This window comes from Carlito syrichta, unplaced genomic scaffold, assembly GCF_000164805.1.
Source record: "Carlito syrichta isolate Samal-C Ts95f unplaced genomic scaffold, Tarsius_syrichta-2.0.1 Scaffold313769, whole genome shotgun sequence".
NCBI lineage: Eukaryota > Metazoa > Chordata > Mammalia > Primates > Tarsiidae > Carlito > Carlito syrichta.
In genome coordinates, this window is record NW_007257865.1 from 77007 (window position 1) to 98579 (window position 21573).

General features: G+C 39.8%; 1 protein-coding gene across 1 annotated transcript in view; it reads right to left on the reverse strand.

The window, feature by feature from the left end:
- Positions 1–10299: 10299 nt before the first annotated feature.
- Positions 10300–21573, reverse strand: part of LRRD1 (leucine rich repeats and death domain containing 1) — a 30570-nt gene continuing 19296 nt past the window's right edge. Inside the window, exons 3-5 of the mRNA XM_008070581.1 lie at positions 13428–13589; positions 11130–11247; positions 10300–10486 (exon numbers count right to left, since the gene is read on the reverse strand). Coding sequence (XP_008068772.1) covers positions 10300–10486; positions 11130–11247; positions 13428–13589 — 467 coding nt within the window. The remainder of the gene's footprint in view (positions 10487–11129; positions 11248–13427; positions 13590–21573) is intronic.

Sequence of the window (21573 nt, forward strand, 5' to 3'; positions counted from 1 at the left end):
ACATGTCAAATGAATGTAGACTCTCCCCTCTGAGGACACTGTGTCGGTTCTTCGTATGCTGACTGCGCAGACTTTATGTTGAAAATGCCTGATTAACTGTGGGTTTAGGCTTTTCAGAAGATGTCAGGGACTATCTCAAAAGATCCTGTACCAGCACTTTTATGTCTCCATATTTGCGGGCCTTGTTAGGAAAGTAATCTGAATGTTGTAACCTGGCTCAAGCCATGGCTAATGGAAAGTCCCAGGTAAACCCCCTCCCCCGTTTGTCAGAATGCTACTCCTAAACCCAATCATAACAAGACCTTTTTGAAGACCTTATCGGTAAGGGGAAAATTAGGTTTGAGGAATCCAGAGGCACAGGTGACAGCACATAGTATAGGTATTAATGCATAGATGAGTGTAACTATTCCTACTGACTGGGTCCCTACCGCTATACTTGGGTGGAGGTCACACTTGCCTCCAGGGGGATGCAATGAGAAGAGAAGGACAGGAAAATGAGAGGACATTCTCCTTTCTTCAATCCTTTTCATGCACCTTGGTTGAAGGAGGAAAAGCTTAGGGATGCCTTTCTTTCACCTCTCTCCTTCTTCAGATGGGTAACAGGCCATCTAGCTATCTACAGTGTGCACTCAAGTGTGCATCCTGGGATGTGGAACTCCTTAGATCCTCAGACTTTAAACAGCATTTTAAATTCTTTTGCACCCAAGTGTGGCTGAATTATAAGTTGCAGGATGGAGAAATCTGGCCTCCAGAGGGAAATATAAATTATAATATAATTGTGCAGCTAGACCATTTCTGTTGATGCCAGGGCAAATGGTCCAAGGCCCCATATGTACAGGCTTCCTTCGAGACAATCCAGACCTTTGTCGAGGCCATAGAATTGATTCAGCTCTCCTAGCAGTCATTTCAATGGATGGTCCCAATGGACCAGGGATGCCAACCCCAAAGGCACCACTGGGGAAGGCATCATCCAGTAAAAAGCCACTCCATCTGGTCCATCTTGCCCTCCTTATCCAGGTCCTCTTTGTACTTCAAACCATTCCAACTCTAAAAATCCTAATTCTAGAACTCCAGCATTGCTTATGCCCTACAAGAGATGCTTGGTGAACAGACCCTAGTAAGGTACAGGCACCCTTTTCCCTGTGAGACTTGAAACAAATCAAGGAAAAATTTGAATGGTTCTGAGATGACCCTGACAAGTATATAGATACTCTCCAGAATTTAATGCAAGTAGTTGAGCTCTCCTGGAAGGATGTTATGCTGCTCTTTGGCCAGACCCTAATGACCACTGAAAAGCAAGCAGCCCTGCAAGCAGAGAGGTTTGGAGATGACCTTTGCATTTTGTATAGTGCCAGAGAAGAAGAGGAGCCCTATCCAATAGGCATGTCTGCAGTGCCATTGGAAGACCCTAAATGGGACTCTGATAGTGACTTGAGAGAATGAAGGAGGAAACATTTCCTGGTTTACATATTGGAGGGCTGGAGAAAAACTGGAACTACACCTCTTTATTATTCTAAGTTAGCCATGAAAGATCAAGGGGTCAATAAGAATCCCTCAGCTTTTCTGGAAAGGCTGAGAGAGGCTTTGATTAACTATACATCCCTAGACCCTCAATCAATCAAAGGGCAACTAATATTAAGGCAGGTTAATTACTCAGGCAGCTACAGATATCAGGAGGAAGTTGCAGTTGCAGTACCAGATAGTACTATAAAGAATCTCCTGAAAGTGGCTACCTCAGTCTTTTATAACAGGATCAGGAAGAGGCACAGAAAAAAGATAGAAGACACAAGACAAAGGCAAGAGCTCTAGTAGCTGCCTTGGGCATATACACTCCAGAAATCCCAACGTGTACCTTCTAACTGTTATGGATGTATCAAGTCAAGACATTAAAGAAGTAATAGGGTGCCAACATGGAAGGCTGCAGAACCAGAGTGAAAAAAGAGGCATCTCAATTGGCAATCACCTTTAGAATGACAAAATTCCAACATCCTAACAGACCTGGTAACAACAGACCTGCTAAGAGGATGGTGTCTATACCCACAGATACAATCTGCAGGGGGCCACTAGAAGCCTGATTGCCCCAAAGAAGCCTAAACCTCCAGGATCTTGTTCACTGTACAGGCCAGGGAGCCACTGGAAAGCAGGTATGTTCTCTTCTGAAGGGAGAAGAGAATACCTAGCTCAGGAGTGATGGCCACTGAGGAGACCTGGAAACCTGCTACAGTGCCTGGCATAGCTCACCATCACCCCAACCATCTCCAGGTGATTAATAGGGCACTGGAACCCAAAATAATATCTGAATTAACTCAGGTGTCCAACATTTGGTTCTGGCCATCCATGTTGGAATATAGCCTTGTAGTTTAAGTTGTCAGGGGTTAATTCAATATATAAATGTAGAAGGTTATATAGAAAGATAATGGGAAAAGTCAGAAAAGCACAGAAAAGATGTAAAGAAAGTTGTTAGGAAGGATGCAAAGGACAGAATGGTTTTGTATGGGAAGGAAACTTGTATGGTAAATTTTTGTGAAATTCACTTGTGCAATCAAGTGAATGGTTACTTAAAGAAAGGAACATATAAGACAAAATAAATAAATAAACAAATAAATAAAGGGTTCATACATGTTGAAAAATGGCATGCTGAAGAATGGTGTATGGTACTAAGAAGACTCAATCAGCTAGAACTCGTTTTCTAATTTGGACATCAGAGGCTGAGAAAGCCTTTAACCAATTAAAATAAACCTTAATAGCAGCACTGGCTCTTAGTCTTCCCATAGGAAAGTCATTTAATTTTTTTATGTCTGAAAGAAAAAGAATGGTCCTGGGAGTTCTAACCCAGACCTGGGGTCCAGCCCAACAGCCTGTAGGCTACCTAAGCAAAGAACTTGATCTGGTGGCTAAGGGATGGCCAGCCTGTCTAAGAGCAGTGACAGCAGTAGCGTTGTTGGTGCCAGAAGCTACTACGCTAACAATGGGAAGAAACCTAACTGTGTATACTCCACATAATGTGGCAGGACTGCTATCCTCTAAAGGGAGCCTCTGGCTAACTGATAACTGCCTTCTTAAATATTAGACCTTATTATTAGAGGAAGCTTCAATTCACTTAAAACTATGTTCTTCTTTAAACCCAGCTGCCTTTCTCCCTGACAATGGTGGAGAATGCGAACATGATTGTGAACAAGTAGTAGTACAAACCTATGGAGCCAGAGAGGACTTAAAGGAAACCCCTGTAGAAAACCCAGACTGGATTCTCTTTACTGATAGAAGTTCATTTGTGAAGCAAGGGATCCGTAAGGCAGGGTACACAGTAGTCACTTCCAATAACATCATTGAAAGTAGCTCTTTTCTCAAATACAAGCGCTCAGCTAGCCAAATTAATTGCTCTTATAAGGACCCCCAAATTAAGTAAAGGGAAGTCAGTAAACATCTATATTGACTCCAAGTATGCCTTTTTAGTCCTTCAAGGCATGGCCCATGCCGCTATTTGGAAAGAAAAACATTTTCTTACAGTGAATGGATCCCCTATTAAATATCATCGGGAGATTAACAAACTATTGTCTTCAGTCTTCCTCCCCTGGGGAATGGCAGTAATACATTGTAAAGGCCATCAAAAGGGAACAAATTAAATAGCAGAAGGAAATAGACTGGCGAATAAAACAGCCAAGTAAGCAGCAAGGAAAACCCAGATTTCTGATCCATTTGAGGCCCCTCTGATTTGGGAGGGCCCCTCAAAAAATATAAAATCCTAATATTCTCCTGCAGAGATAAAATGGGGATATGCTTTTCAGCCTGCAGAATGGCTGCAATCAGAAAATGGCAAGTTTCATCTGCCAACCTCCTGCCAATGGAAGGTTCTTAAAAATCCTCCATCAGACCTTTCACCTTGGAGGAGATAAAACTTTCCAACTGACCCAAAGACTGTTTTCAGGTAAAAATCTATGAGAAACAGTCAAACAGGTTGTTAACACTTGTGAGATTTGCCTTGCAAACAACTCCCTCAATAGGTAAATTTTTTCTCCTAAAATGCAAAGAAAGGGCAGTTACCCAGGGGAGGACTGACAAATAAACTTTATGCATATGCCAAAAGTAAGAGGCATCAAGTACCTCATGTGTGGGTAGATACTTTCACTAACTGAGTCAAAGCACTGATGAAAGCATTGCTCAATGAAATAATCCCTCGCTTTGAATTACCTAAGTACCTCCAAAGCGACAATGGTCCCTCCTTCAAAGCTGCTATCACCCAGAGAGTCTCAAAGGCCTGCACTGTGCTTGGAGACTGCAATCCTCAGGGAAAGTAGAAAAAAATGAATAACATCAACAGAAGGCACTTCAAAAAGCTGTCACAGGAGACCCATCTCCCTTGGTCCACTCTCCTTCATCCTACTATGTATTAGAAATACTCCATCAAAACTGGAATGGTATACGGATGACCTTCTTAATCACTGACCTACTGCTGGAACAAGAGACCTTAGACTTAACTAAGTATGATACTTCTTTGGCCTACTTTCAACAAAAATCAAGACAACTAACAGAGTCCCAACCCCTTGACCTAGAGCCACCCCTGTTCAGTTCAGGAGACTTGGTACTGGTGAAGGCCCTTCCTTCTCTATCCACTTCTTTAAACCCAGATTGGGAAGTGCCCTACACTGTTCTTCTTTCCACCCCATCAGCAGTAAAGGTTACCACTCGTGGATCCATCACACTAGAGTGAAAGCGTGGCATCCAGGAGAAATTGCCTCAGCTGACCAGGAAGAGCATACAGAATTGAACTAAGATGGTAAAAGATAAGTGCCACTACTTACTGCCTATGGATTTCCTCCTAATGTTTTCATCTTGATTTATACCATTAGACATCTCTGTCAAGGACCCCTTAATCCTGAGTGTCCATGAGATTGTTTTCTTCCCTAGAATCCTCCCTCAAAGGAACAAGCAAAATGCCTACTCTATCTTGCTTCCTGTTTTTAGTATCATTAGTCTAGCTTCTTATAAGCACCCTCTCTAAACCCTCCATTGTGTACATGGCTCAACCAAGTAATTATTCAGATGTAGGATATGCTCACAGCAGAATGTGGACAAACATGTGCACTACTAAATGAAACTTGTTGTTTCCATATTAACACTTCCTCCTGAGTGTAAAAAAAAAAAAACTTTACAGGTTATAAAGCAATAATAAAATTGTTAACTCTTTACAAGAAGAGGCAGTTTCAAGACCCAGTTGGTTACAATATTTTTTATCCTCTCTAGGGATTTCCAATATATGGATATGGGTTTTTCCCTTAATAGCTCCTTTGGTTGTATTGCTTGTGTTTGGTCCATGTATATAGGTAACCTTCTTGTAAAGTTGGTTTCTTGTCACCTAGAGGCCATCAAACTCCAATGCAGATGGAACCTTGTATGGAAGCTTTTTTTCTACCGAGGACCTTTAGATTGCCTTCCAGAGGACCCCTAGCTGCCGTCCCCATAGGACACCCATAATCAGCAGGAAGTAACCAGACCCATCATCATCCTCACACCCTAACAGCAGTTTGGCTACTTCTCCAGAGGAGGGAATGAGATGGGAGATAGCTAGAGAAAGGCTAGGCAAGTAGAAGGGGTTCTCTGGGAACAATGTGGCTAACAATGTAGAAAACTTCTGGCAGCCTCTCAGTCTCAGTTCTGGTAAGCAAACTCCCCTGAGTCTCTCAAGCTAGAGCTTAAGTACTCACTGCTGGGATTAAAAACAACCAATCAGCTTGCTGCCAAGTACCAACCAATCAACTCACCATTAGGCCCTTACCTCCTGCAGATTGGTTCTTAGTACTGACCAATCAGAACAGCTAGTGCTGACCAATCAGCTCACAGTTAGTGCTAGCCAATTGGCTCAGTCTATATAAGCACCAGGTTTCAGCTCCAAATTAGCAAACCCCTCACGTCCCCTCCCACTGTGGGTGCTTTTCTGTCCTCTCAATAAATCCTGCTTTCTCACTTTCCAGCTGTCTGTGTGCCTCATTCTTCCTGGGCATGAGATAAGAATCTCAACCCTGAAGAGCTGCAACCTAAAGAGCTGAAGAAGATCTTTGAAGCCAAAGAGCCATGCCCCCCAGAGGCTGCCTTGCCAGTCAACAGAGCCAGCTGAACCAGGAGAGCTGCTGGAAGAAGGTGAGACTCTGAAGCTGAGACACCCCAGTGGCTTGGTTTACCAGCCCATTAGAACCAACACTTCTGGGGCTAGGCTTACCAGCTCCTCCAGACAACCCTCTCTGGGGCTTGGCTGACCGACCCATTGAGCTAACACTCTCAAAGCCCAGGCTGACCTGAAAAATCCATATCACCATGTTTTTACCCACCTGTCCTCCAGGTGATTTCTTCAGAATAGGTCAACATTATGTGAGCACTCTGATTTGGGGCTGCCACAATACCCATGGAAATTAACCTACAGAGGTAGGTAGGGGAGAAAAGGAAAGAATGCTCCCTGCAGAAAGACTCATAAATGAAAGAGAAGAAGGTGAGTGTTCACAGCATATTTGAGGAGTTTCAAATAGCTTAGCTTGACCAGAGAATAGCAAGGAAAAATAAGGAATGATTTAGGCCCAAAAATAGGAAAAGATTTTTTAACATAAAAAGTATAAAACAGGCCGGGAGCGGTGGTTCATGCCTATAATCCCAGCACTTTGGAGGCCACGGTGAGAGGATTGCCTGAGCCCACTGAAAGGACAGACTGAGAGTGGGAAGCCATTTTCATCTTGTTCTTAAACCCTGACACAATGATGAGAAAGTAGAAACTATGCTTTTGGAGAAATGCACACTTTAGGTATAATTAACTTCGCCGACTTTGTCTTTTCAGAAACAGACTTCCAGGTATCAGAGGTATCTCATAGTGGCAATCAAGCTTGCCTAGAGTAAAGGGAATTTACAAGGCCTAAGACATCATGCATTGGGCAAGGACTGTAAAAGTCATGAAACTTGTAATTACAAAAGTTATAACCGCTCAGAGGGAGAGCAGGGGATTTGATCTTCCAGTAAATTGGGCACTATCTACAGGGAAGACAAAGATCCCCCAAAGCTACCCACTGGGAATGCTTAGAAGATAAGGGGAGGTACACCCTCCATTAGGTCTAAGGAATATCATTTGGGAAGGTGCAGGAGAATTAGAATCCTTGTCATGCCCTTCTCTAGGGGCTATGATAATGTGGGTGGACATTAATGGCTCTCTGTGTCACAGGATCTCCAAGACATCCACAGGTGGTCGACAAGGAAGTCACAGCAGTCACAGCAGTCACATGCAACATCTCCAAGAAAAGAATTTAAGACAGGACTCTGGGGGGCTACAATGTCACACTCAGAGTGTAGGCCCACTCTCTGTCTGTGGGGGGTAAACTTTTCTTAAATAAATCTTTTCTTCTGTCACCTCTGTGTGTTTCAATTCTTTGTATCTACTTGGATCTCTGGGTTCCCAGCATGGCACCTCTGGCTTGCCAGCCCCAGCAGTGCTGCCACACCTCCCTGCACCTCTCCACCCTCACCCTGCTCACCCTGTCCATCAGAACCCTAACACCCACGAGATCGAGACCATCCTGGGCAACTTGGTGGGACCTCATCTTTACAGTAAATTTTAAAGTAGCTGAGCATGGTGGCATATGCCTGTAGTTCCAGCTACTTGGAAGGCTGAGGTGGAAGGATCACCTAAGCCCAGCAGGCCAAGGCTGCAGCAGCTGTGAGCATGCCACTGCACTCCCTGGGTGACAGAGTGAGACTCCAACTCAAAAAATATGTATAAGATATATATTTTTAATAAGACTATAGTTAATAATATGTACCAAAAATTTGCTGAGAAAATAGATTTCAGGTGTCCCTGACCCCACGTACACAAAGTTAACTATATGAGGTGATGGATATGTTAATTTACTTGACTGTAGTAGTTATTTCACTGTGTGTATGTATACCAAAACATCATGTTGTGGGCAACCCCTTCAGGTCCCCTCCCACTGTGGGAGCTTTTCTGTCTGCTCAATAAATCCTGCTTTCTAAAAATAAAAAATAAAAATATCACATTGTATGTCTTAAATATAGACAATAACAAAGATAAGATTTTCAAATATTAAAAAAAAGATTTCTGATCAGAGAATGATGTGGTTAGATCTGTGTTTTTTAAAAGCTAAGGCTGGTAGTAATGTACAGTGTGGTTTGGGTGCATCTATAGGCTAGGATATTTATTAAAAGACTAGTGTAGGCTGGGTAAGGCAGGTTATGTTTGTATTCCCAGCACTTTGGGAGGCCAAGGCAGAAGGATTGCTTGAGGCCAACCGTTCAAGAGCAGCCAGAGCAACATAGCGAGATACCCATCTCTTAAAAAACAAAAAAAAAGTTATTGTAGTAATATGACAAGAGTTGATAAAGACTGAGCATTTTCATGGTTCTGGTTACCCAGTTTGTTAATTTTTTCTCTTTTTCTCTCTCTGACTTCATATCAAAGTTTCACTTATAACATTTTCTAGTCTTTATATCTTCATCTCTGAAGGAATAGTAGAAGCCAGTTTACATCACTTAATTTTTTTTATGTCTCAAGTTTGCTCATCTGTAAAATAAGAAGATAGACTTCACTAGACAATATCCAAGACCCTTCACGCTTAAGTGTTCTATGGAAGTACCTTGCCTCCAGTGAAGAATATTAACGATAACTGTCATTAAGCCAGTTTAAACTGGGAAGAAATTTTAAAAATAGGGAAAGATAAGAGACATAGGCTGTACAATCGATAAACCAGTATTTTATGTTGTATTTCCAAAATGACAATAACAAAATATACACTTTAAGTTCCAATATGCAAAATAAATTCTTTTCTTTAATTTAGCCTCATAAAGAAAGGGTTTTTTTTATTTTAAAGATATGGGGTACGATTCAGAGTTGTAGCAAAAACTGCACTATGTTCACAATATTCTTAACCTCTTGTATTAGGGCTCTTTCCATTTAAAGTTATGGAAACCCATGTCACTAGCTCAAGTGAGTAATAAGTGCAAAGTTCAGAAGTTAAATTAACTTTGGATATGGCTGAATTGGGGGCTCAAATAATATAAGAAAGGTTCTGTCTCTCTCTATCCAGCTCTTAACAAACTACCACAAATTTTGCATGATACTTCAAGACCCCAAGACTTATAACCTAGCAGTAAGAAAAGTCATCTTCCCTGATATCTCTGCAGAAAGATCCCAGGAAAGCTGTTAATGATCTGACTTCAGTAAAATGAGTTTCCCTAAGTCAAATACTGTGGCTAAATGGGTAGAAGACATTGATGTTAGTGGCAGCAGGGGTGGGGGAAGAGACTTGCCTATGACGAGGTCAGCCCTACCTAAAATATGTGCAATTCATTTCCCTATGAAAGAGTATTTCTGATAGCAGAAGAATGGGAGAGGCACATATAACAAGCAAGAAAACAGATGGCAAATGCTGTCTAGATATTCAGCTAAAGGATTAGTGGCCCTGGCCCCACTTATGTTTAACGAAGCTATTCCATTTTTAGTGGAGAAAAAGTAGGGATGGCCGGGCTTGGTGGCTCAGCCTGTAATCCCATGCTTTGGGAGGCTGAAGTGAGTGGATTGCCTGAGCCCGCGGGTTCGAGACCCACCTGGGCAACTTGGTGAGACCTCATCTCTACAATAAATCAAAAATTAGCTGGGCGTAGTAGCGTGCGCCTGTAGTTCCAGCTACTTGGAAGGCTGAGGCAGAAGGATTGCCGGAGCCCAGCAGGTCGAGGCTGCAGTGGCCGGAAGCAGCCACTGCACTCCAGTCTGGGTGACAGAGTGAGACTCCAATTCAAAAAAAAAAAGAAAAAGTAGAGATGGTAAACTTGTTTCTGTTTTTAAACCAGCATCTAAAAAGAAATTGTTCTGCTTTTTAAACTCCAGTGAAAGTCACTAATAATGTTTCTTTTTGTTTGTTTGTTTGTTTGAAAGTAGGATTTATTGAGAGGACAGAAAAGCACCCACAGTGGGAGGGGACCTGAAGGGATTGCCCACTAGTAATGTTTCTAACTATAAATCTTGAGTTGTATAAAAGCACTATATAACAGAAAATTTTAATGGAATTATTTTCAAGTTCAATGTTATCATTACTAGGCAACAGAACAAATACAGAAAACAACATCTGTAATATTTTATTATGGTAACATTAGGATGATAGTTATAAATTTTCATCAACTCTTAGGAATGCATGAGATGAGACTTGACATGCAATTCCCTTTTATGATAAAGTGAAGTGAGATGGTTCAAAAATACAGTTTCAATTATATAAGTGCATCATGCATTTTCAATTATTATTATTGATTCACTGGTTAGAATTTAATTGCATGTGCAAAAAGATTTAAAGCTGTTATTTTGTCCATAATTTCATATGCTCCTATCATAGTTAGTGCCCGAATTAGTTGGTCTGTTAAAGCAGCAGCAGTTAATGATGATTTGTTACTTTCTGTTTTCCATATAACAAGTGCTTGTTGGGCTCTCTCACTTAATGAAACAGTGCTGAAAAAAATTGAAATAATTATTATTTGAATGACCAGTTAAGAATACTGTTTTAAACTACTAAAATATTGTATATCTAGATTTTTAAACTAATTTACCAGATTGAAGTAATGATGAAATTAATTAGAGAAGAGAATCTGTATAAAAGTTTGGCACAGAGCTTGGCACATAAAATGTGAATGTTAGTTCCAATCCATCCCTTGTCTCCTTATAGAAAAGCCACCATTCAAATCTCAAGACCTTAAAATAATAATTGCAGATTATTTATCATAAACCAGTAAATCACTGCTACTGCACTACATGCTTTATAGCTTGGTCTCAGTTGATTCTCATGACAACTCTCTTAGGTAATTATATCCATTTCATTAGTAAAGAAATGAAGGCATAGAGAAGGTAAAGGAATTGCTCAAGGTCACAAAGCCAGCTGAGATTAAAAGCCAAACAGTCTGTCCTCAGAGCCCTTACTCTTTATTATGCTATATGGCCTGCCAACAGATCACAAATATGCAACAAAGTAAAATCAGTCTTCTACAACAAAGTAGTGTTTATGTTAATACAACTGTTTCAAAGCCATGTGTTATCAATATGATATAAATTAGAATATGAGAATAAGTTTGAACCAAAATCTGTCGCTTATGCATACCTGTTTGAGGGCCTATCAGTTTCTGAGTTTGCCAGGTTTAATTTTTGACACAAAAACTCAAAATTCGTTTCAGTAATGTTGTTGGCAACTATCTTGAATATCTTCTCTAAGATTTTCTCTACATTTGAACAAGAATAAATATTTACCTCTTTTGAAAATGATACTCTATTTTGAGTTAATATAACTAGTTTTCTTATTTCTGTGCTTCTATTAAACATACATGTCAAGTAAAATTGAAAATGTAGATCTTAAGTATGAGCTGATATTTAAACCATTTGATTCATTCCTTCTAAAATCTGAAAAATCTTAAAATGGTTGTTTTTGTTTTGTTTTGTTTTTGATAGGGATGGGGTCTTGCTATATTGCACAGACTGGTCTCAAATTCCTGGGCTCAAAAAATCCTCCCACCTTGGCCTCCCAAAGAGCTGGGATTACAGACATGAGCCACCACACCCAGCCAAAATGATTTTTTCAAAGCATTTTATAAGCAACTTCAAAGTTATTTCCAAGCCCTTTAATTCTTTTAGAATTTGAGATAAATTTAACTCCTTCCTTCAATTCTGGCTTTTTTATGTGTTTGTGTGCATGTGTATGGAGAACATGGGCAATGATTTTATTTGCTTCTTTATGTACCAACTGGAGAAACCAAGTTCACATCTACTATAAATAAGGTAAATTTATGCATATTTCACATTCAAGTAGCTTATTTAATAAGTGTTGGCTTAGAAATTAGCATTTTTAGGTTTTTTAAAGCTTCCAGCAAATGTGAGCTACATTTATTTTTTGTTGACCAAAGCATTATGAGAATTTTCAAGAACTAGAAATCCTCCCTCCATGATCATCTCAGATATGATCTAATACATTTTTAAGCCTTTTATACAGACTTTCTCAGGTTAGAGTGCATGCTAGTGATATAAATGAAAATTCCAATTCCCTAAGTGTGAGCTTAAGAAAAGGATTCAATGTTATTTGTTAACTGCAAAATAAATACATTTTCCATGCTGACTTCTCCCCCACCCCTTCACTGGGTACAAAGCCTGCAGTCTGAAGGCTCCTTGGGCATAAAGAAAGGAGATACTCTCATTTTTACTGACTTTGATCTGTTGCAACTATCGCCATAAAGTGCTTACAGCATTTTCACCATAGAAGCTAAAACTGCCTGAATCCTCCTTCCTTGAGAACTTGAGACACAGAATTTTAGCAAGGGATTGCAATCATGTGAACTACACAGCCCTTCTCTAAAGTACCATGCTTAACAGAAATGCTTTATCTTTGAAAATCTCTAAAACCTCTATTTTACAGAAATAGAATTCCAGCAATATGTCCCCTTTTATGTTAATAATCAGCACAATCAGCTTGCACAGCAAGTTAAAGAAGACAACTACCGTGGTTTTGTATTTTATCTCTGGTTCCTTTATCAATGAAGGCCAAGTCTTGCAAAAACTTCTAAATGGTAGCCATATATATGGATGTATATTGTGACTTACAAAGAAGTGTGAATTTTTAGAGACTAAGAACACTAACATGCTGGTAAAAGCTCCTGATTATGTAGCCAAGGTACATGATAGAATGATGTGGAGAGACAGTTTTGGATATTCCATTTCTCCAAATATGGATCAGTACTTATTGGTTCATTGCATTAAACTAGACCAAAATTTGGATTCGCTTGAAGCAGTGATGAGTAGCAAGTCAGAATCTAAGGAAAAGCCTAATTGTTGGGAACCTAGCCCCAAGGAAAGAACTGGACAGGGAAGATGTTCTCTCAGAGGCTTAGAGAAGCCAGTCTCCAACGGGTCTAATGGGAAGACATTTAAAGAAAATGGGCCTGGTCTCAGAAACAGAGACATACAACTGAGAGCTCAAGGACAGAAGGGATGGAGACAGTCCAAGGATTTCAGATAGATGATCACAGTGGCCAAAGAATGACTTGCATCAGTGGAAATTATCTGTGGACTTCCCTCAAAGTGAAAAATATGTCTTTTGATAACAACTGCAAGTGGTAAAATGGATCAAAACTGAAAAAGTCATATGTGGAATCTCAGTCTGGCCACAAACACAATGAAACACCTATTGAAGGGTAATGGGTAAAAAAACAGCCCACCCCTCCGCTCAGATTGCCTGTTTTCAGTAGCCCAAGTTGTGTGAATCAATTATCAAAACCAATTCCTAACCTTCAGAGAAGGAAGATGATAAATATTTTAATATTTCTGTCAGACTGAAAACCTCCATTTAAAGCAAACTGTTAATTTACAAATATCAGAAAATGACTTGTAAGATAGTAAATCACTCACTACCTACCATCTCTTTCATCTGCCCTTTGTAGATAACGTGTGATAGTATACAACTGTTTTCCTTTACAGATTTCTATTGGAGGTCTCAGCAAAGGGTTGTCATCAAAATTTATCTCCTTCAGTGAAAAAAGGTTGTTGATAGCACTGGGCAGAGCTGTCAGATTATTTCCTAGTACAAAAAAATATAAATTGCATCATACATTTCTGTAAAAGAAGGCTACATTATCAAATAACCATGTGTGGGGAACTTATTATGTCTTGTTGCCAAAGTGCCAGAGGACCCTCACAATGCAATCAACTCACAGGTTCTTACTGATGTTCACATGCTAGGAGTAAAAAAGAGGGTGTATAGAAACAGAGCTGTGGTTCCTTTGTCTCTTGGAGTGGCAAAATGAGACAGGAGTTGATCCTCTTTTAATACAGCAAAGGACTTTAAAAAGTTGGTGTGATGGCAATTTATTTTTATTTTTGGAGTCAGAGTCTCATGCTGTCACCCAGGCTGGAGTGCAGTGGCATTCACAGCTCATTGCAGCCTCAACCTCCTGGACTAGGTGACTACTAAGTGACTAACAGGTGGGGCACACATGCAGCATGAATACGCTGGACAAAGGGATGATTCATATCCTGGGAGGAATGGTACAAGATCTCATCAGTGCTGATCAGAATGGTGCACAATTTAAAATTTATGTATTGTTTATGTTTGAAATTTTCCATTTAATGTTTTCAGGCCACAGTTAACCATGGGCAACTGAAACCAAAGATGAAAATGAAAGGGGAGTTACTGTACCTTTTTACACAGGATAAAAATCAGTTGACCATATAGGGGGTCTATTTCTAGACTCTATTCTGTTCCATCTATCTTTACATCTGATGTTTTGCCAATACAGTAAGTCGCCTACATACACACCTTCAAGTTGCAACTTTCAAATATGCAAACATACGTTCATATGTCCAGTTACTGAAGTTAGTTCATATGTCTGGTGTACATTGTCACATACATGCATCCTCTACAAGTGGTTGTGCTTTTGTATGCTTTACAGTACTGTCTAGAGTACAGTCATACAGGATGTCTGGAAGCGAGCATAAAAGCAGTGGTGATGCAGCTGTTACTGCTAAGAAGCACCAAGTAATAATGATGGAAACAAAAGTTAAAATAATTGAGAGGGTGAAGCAAGGCAAAAAGATGGTAGATGTCACTTGTGTTTATAACATGAACTGTTATCATACCGGGGCCACTGTTTACTTTTTATTTATCTTTCTTACCTTGTTGCACTAACAGGACTTCTAGTATAATGTTGAAAGGAGTGTTGAGAAAAGACAGCCTTGCTTTATTCCTGATCATAGTGGGAAAGAAATCTTTTACTATTGGGAGTGATATTAACTGTAGGATTTTTGCAGATACACTTTATCAGATGGAAGACGTTCTCTTTCTAGTTTGCTGAGATATTTTTGTTGTTTGTTTTTTAAATTATGAATAGAAATTGTATTTGTCTTACAATATTTTTGCCTTTTTGTGTGACAAAGTCTTGCTCTGTAACTCAGGTTAGAGTGCAGTCAGTAGCGGGATCATAGCTCACTGCAGCCTTGAACACCTGGGTTCAAGTGATCCTCCTACTTCAGCCTCCTGAGTAGCTAAGATTGCAGACATGAACCACCACACCTGACAATATTTTCTTTTTATACATATACTGAGATGTTCCTATGGTGGCTTTCCTTTATTCAGATAGTGAACTACGTGAGTGAATTTCTAATGTTGGCCCAACTTTGCATTCCCACAGTTAAGTCCTACTTGGCTATGAAATATCATTTTTTATAATAATGTTTATTTGCTTTAATTTCATTAAGAAATTCTGTATCAGTGTTCATGCAGGATATTAGTATGTACATTTTCTAGTAATATCTTTGTCTTATATTATCAGGATAATGCTGACTTCATAGAATGAACTGGGACATGTTTTATACTATTTTATTTTGTTTATTTATTTCTTAACTTTTTGAGTCAGGGTCTCACTCTTTCACACTGGCTGAAATGCAGTGGCATGATCACAGCTGACTAGTAGACTTGACCTCCTGTGCTCAGGTAGTCTTCCTACCTCAGTTTCCTGAGTAGCTGGGACTACAGGTGCATGCCACGACACTCCGTTTTTTATTTTTATTTTTAGAGACGAGGTCTCAGTATGTTGCCCAGACTGGTCTTGAACTCCTGGTCTCAAACAGGCCTCCTGCCTTGGCCTCCAAAAGTGTTGGGATTACAGTGTTGGGATTGGTCAATGTGCACTGCCTATCCTCAATTTTTAAATTGGTATTGTTTTTTCTTTAAATACTTGAAAGAATTCACCAGCAAAGCCACCTGAACCTGCAGTTTTCATTGCATGAGAGCTTTTAACTACAAATTCAATTACTTGAATAGATTTATAGCTATATGTTAGCCCTCTATATATCTACCTCCCGTTACTTACCCTCTTGCATTGTCACCTCTCACATTATACCAGGGCTGGTCTATGTGATCAGTGGAATGGAGCATAAGTGATGGTATGTCACTTCTAAGATTAGATTTTTAAAGACATTGCTGTTCTGTCTTAGGCATATGCTCTTTCTCTCACATTCTCTGGGAAAAACCAGTTGCCATGTTATGAACAGACTTCTATGAAAAGGAACTAAAGACTGCTGGCAATAGCCATGTGAGTAAGTTTGGAAGCAGACCTGCTAGCCCTAGTCAACCCAGATGATATGTTTACTGCAGTCTCAGACAGGTCTCTGAGATATGACAAGCTATCCAAATTACTCCTGGATTCCTGACCTTTAGAAACTGTGTGAAATAAGTGTTCATTAATTTAAGAAATTAAATTTTGTGGAAATTTGACACACAGCAATAAGTAACTAATACAACAACGAATGGCTAAAAGTACTGAACCGAGATATGAGGAGCTGTCAAGTGCAGAGAAGGAGTTTGCATTTTAGCCCAGTCATCTTAAGTGCCCAATGAAGTAACAATAAAAATAATGACAAATATCAATATTCTTTGAGAGACACATAATAGATTGCAGAGTCCAAAATTCAAAACAGAGAAGAAAATAAAATGTGGCTCAATCCCAAGAGAAAAGTTGACTCTGTTGTAAACATAAGTTTTTAAAGCAGCTAATATAACTATGCTCAAGAATGTAAAGAGAAATATGCTCATAGTGAATTAAAGTCTTGAAAGAAATGTAAACTATAAAAAAGAAGCAAATGGAAATTCAAGAACTCAAAAATGCAGTATCTGAAGTTAAAAAATCAACAGGATGGAATATCAAAATAGAGATGAAGCCGTGTTTAGTGGCTCAGCCTGTAATCCTGCACCTTTGGGAGGCTGAGGTGAGTGGATTGCCTGAGCCTGCGGGTTCGAGACCCACCTGGGCAACTTGGCGAGACCTCATCTCTACAATAAAAAAATGAGCTGGATGTGGTAGCGCATGCCTGTAATTCCAGCTACTCGGAAGGCTGAGGCGGAAGGATAGCCGGAGCACAGCAGGTGAGGCTGCGGTGGCCGGGAGCAGCCACTGCACTCCAGTCTGGGTGACCGAGTGAGACTCCAACTCAAAAAAAAAAAAATAGAGACGACAGAAGAGTCCAAAACTTGAAAGCAGAGTAATACAAGATTATGGAGATAAAGAGAGAGAGAGAGAGAGATTTATCACAGAGTTTTAGGGACTTGTGGAACAATGAAAAGGTACTTGGAAATCAAGACCAAGAATAGAGACAGAATGAAGTAGAAGAAAATATTTGAAGAAATAGTGGTTGAAAAATTCCCAAATTGGGTGAACTATATGGACAAGAAATTCGATGAAATATAAATATATGAACTCCCCCCCGCCCACGGCATACTCCTAAGATAGGTAGATAGAATCAACTTTTGAGAACTCTGGAATTTAATCCAAATCTTACAGCAGCCAGAAGACTGATCAATGATGAAATGGCAGACAATTTTGGTAAGTGTCCTGTGGCTATTCACTCACCTGCCTATTATCCTCCATTTCTCAGCATGGCAGCAGTAGCCATAAGAATGACAGTACATATTCCTAATGCAGCTTGCTGGTACCAGAGAGCTAATATAGACCTTGTTCTGAAAGTCCTGTGTTTGTGCATTTTGACCTGCCTTGCAGTTCCCTGAGTGACTGGCATAGAGACTGGCTTTTGTTTTGTGCTCCTCAATGAGGCTAGAGTTGCTTTCCTGGTGGTCATCATAACATTTAAAGACATACATTGCCCTGTAGTTCTTTTGTGTCTCTTTTCCTCCCTTGAGGTCTTCCTTTGTGCTTTGTTGCTTTTCCACAAAAAACAAAAACAAACAAACAAAAAAACCACTGGCACTAATGCATGAGTTCAGCAAAGTTACAGGATGCATAAGCAATATACAAAAATCAGTTGTATTTCTAGACCCTAACAACACACACTCTCCAAAAAGGACATTTTATTTATTTTTTTATTTTTTATTATTATAAAGATGTGGGGTACAATTCAGGGTTGGGTATACAAACACTGAATTTTGGTAGGGACTGCAAATCATAATTTGTTTCCCTGCAACAAATTATGCAGGGAAAACTGAATGTCCAAGTGCAAAAGAATGAAATTGGACCCTTATCTTACACTTTACACAAAAATAAACTCAAAATGGAGTAAGCAGTTACTCTTGTTGTATGCCCCTTCCTCTCCTAGCAGTTTCCCTCAACTGCCAATCCCCCCCCCACTACCAATTTCTTTCTTATAATATAGCTGGTTCAAGATCTGCTTATGAGTGAGAACATATGGTACCCTGTTCTTTGTTTCTGTGATAGATCACTGAGTATGATCATCTCTAAATCCATCCAAGTTGCTGCAGGGACATTTTCTTAATATGACAGAAAATCATGACATTTATAGTAGTATCAAAAAGATTAAAAATACTTAGGAATAAACTTAACCAAGGAGGTGAAAGACTTGCACACAGGAAACTACAAAGCATTTCTGAAACAAACTAAAGAAGACATAAATAACTGGAAAGATATTCCATGTTCATGGATTGGAAGACTTAATATTGTCAATATGTTCACACTACCCAAAGTGATTTACAGATTCAATGCAGTCCCTACCAAAATTCAATGGCATTTTTTAATAGAAAAAAATCTAAATTTATATGAAACCACAAAGGACACTGAATAGGCAACACAATCTTGAGAAAAAAAGAAGTAAACTGGAGGCCTCACACTTCCTGACTTCAGGACATTACAAAGTTACAGTAATTAAAACATCCTGGTACTGGCATAAAGGCAAACATACAGGACAATGGAACAAAACAGACAGTCTGAAATAAATCTACATATTTATGGTCAAATGATCTTCAACAAGGGTGAACAAGACTACTCCATAGAGAAATGATAGTCTGTTCAACAAATTATGCAGGGAAAACTGAATGTCCAAGTGCAAAAGAATGAAATTGGACCCTTATCTTACACTTTACACAAAAATAAACTCAAAATGGAGTAAAGACTTATAAGTAAGACCTAAAATGTAAAACTCCTAAAAGAAAACAGTGAAAAGTCTTTTGAGACTGGCAATTATTTATTGGATATAAAGAACTCTTTGAAATTAACACAAAGGTAACCAGCACAATTAAAAATGGGTAAAAGTACCCCATAACTCTAAAATTTTTTAGATGGGCAGAGAAGTTGAATAGACATTTCTCCAAAGAGGATTACAAGTAGCCAACAATCACATAAAAAGATGCTCAAAAATCATTAACCACCAGGGAAATGCAAATCAAGACCACAATGAAATACTACTTCATGACTGTAACCCCCCCAAAAAAATGGAAAATAACAAGTAGTGATAAAGATGTGGGGAAATTAGAATCTTTTTACTTTACTGGTGGAATGTGGAAAACAGTTTAGCAGTTCCTAAAAAAAAAAAAAAACCATATAATTATCATATGACTCAGAAATTTTACCTCCAGAATATAACCAAAAGAATTAAAAATAGGTACTGAAACAAATACATGTACATGCATATTCATAGCAGCACTAGTCACAATAGACAAAAGGTACAAACAACCCAAATATTCATCAATTAATGAATGAATGGATTCACAAACTGTGGTATATACATACAATGAAATATTCAGCCATAAAAAGAGTGAACTACTGATACAAGCTACAACATGGATGGAACTTGAAACCATTATGCTAAGTGAAAGAAGCCAGATACAAAGGGTCATATATTGTATTATTCCATTTATATAAAATATCCATAACATTAGGCAAATCCAGAGAGACCCAATGCAGATTGACTGGCTTCTGGGAGAATGAAGGGAGAGGAGAACAGGGAGCAGTTGCCTAATGGGTACAACCCTTTTGGGTTGATGAAAATGTTTGGAACTAGATAGCGGTAGTGTACCACAATGTTGTGGTACATAGTGAATGTACTAAATGCTACTGAAATGTTTATCTTAAAATGGTTAATTTTAAGTTATGTGAATTTCACCTTAATAATAATTTTTAAAAATCCTAAGCACAGCATAGTCAAAATGCTAAAAATAAAAGGTAAGAGAAAATCTTGAAAGCAACTAGAGAAGAACAATACAAGAAACAAAAGGCAGAAGGGATAAACAGAAGAAATAGTAAAATGACTTATTTATAACTATACCAATAAATACATGACATATTAACTGACTAAACATTTCAAATAAAAGGCAGAGATTGTACTGCCATAAAGGATAAAAAAAGCAAGACCCAACTCTACACTGTCTACAAGAGGTGCATTTTTAATATAAAGACACAGGAAGGTCCGGTAAGATGGCAACGGCATAGGTGGAATTGTGAGATTCTCCAGACGTGAGTTCCCAAAAAGAATCTTACTTTTCTTCCCCCACCCCCCTGCTCACCACCAGCCTCACTAGTCCAAGGCCGGGGACCCTTGGTCCATCACAGGGCCAGATATTGCGGCCCTGGCTGCTGCTCCACTATATGTGACTCCCACCCACATGGGAGTCTTGGGTTTTGGCTCCCTCCCTGGCTACATCATCTCACCCAGCACCCAGCCCCAAGCTGCCAGTCACCCAGGGGGTTCTGGGTGCCCACCCCTCAGAGATACCAATTCCATTTCTGGCTGAAGTACCCTGTGAGTGGCCCAGAGCCACTCTTACTGCTCACCACCTGCCCTTTGGGGCTTTGGAGCTCTGGAGCTCAGGGCCCTCCCTGGCTGGGGCACTCAGCGCACGACCCCATGTTTGTTAATGGAACAGCATATCTTAAGGAGGTGCTGATTGGAGGCTCTCAGCTCCAGAGGAGGGAACTCCTGACCCCCTCCTCTACCCCAGCCTGCTGGTGGCACCCCGGACCCAGCGCCCAGCTGTGCAGCTGATCCCCGGTGCCTCCCACTTCAGCACCATCCATCATAGTGGATCGCCCAGGGACCCAGATGAGTGGAGAGAAAGTATCCACAAAAGAGAAACTGCCACCTTGAACATTCATAAGGCAGAGAACTACATTGCCCCACCCACCTATGAGCAGCATCCACTGCAGCTCCTAAGGTAACGTCGCTAAACAGGAGACAAAGCCCCTCCCCATGCTAATCAAACACAGGCAGCTAAGCGTCACAGATCTCCCAGGCAGCAGGCTAAAAGAAAACCCAAGCTGTGAGTAAATATAGCCGTCTGCAATAAAAACAAAGGGGAGAGGCTGGAGATCAGAGCTGAAGAGACTTTAGACACTCAGGAAAGATTCCAGAGCTAGTCTGATTTCTTATTTTGACTTTTGATTTTATCATTTTGACTGTTTGTTTTGCTCACTTTTGCTTGTTTTTCTTACACTATCTGTTTGTGTTAGGATGAATGCATCAAAATGCATGATTTTGTTAGTCTGTCTTTGTGTAGCTACCAGTATTCTTTAGGGAATTTTGCTTGTGTGTTTTTTTTCACTTATTTTCAGCTTTGTGTCGTTTTTTCACCTTTAGTTGGTAAGTATGTCTGTTTTCCCTCTCACTCTGCTCTCTTTCTAACTTCTTATTGACCCCCTCTCCTCCATTATTTTCCTCTTCTGTACCTTCTTTTGTTCCAGGGACAAAATCTACATACCGCTGCACAGACAGATTGTAAGGCAGTGGGAAATAGGTTCCAGTGGGCTCATACACCGGTTGGTGGA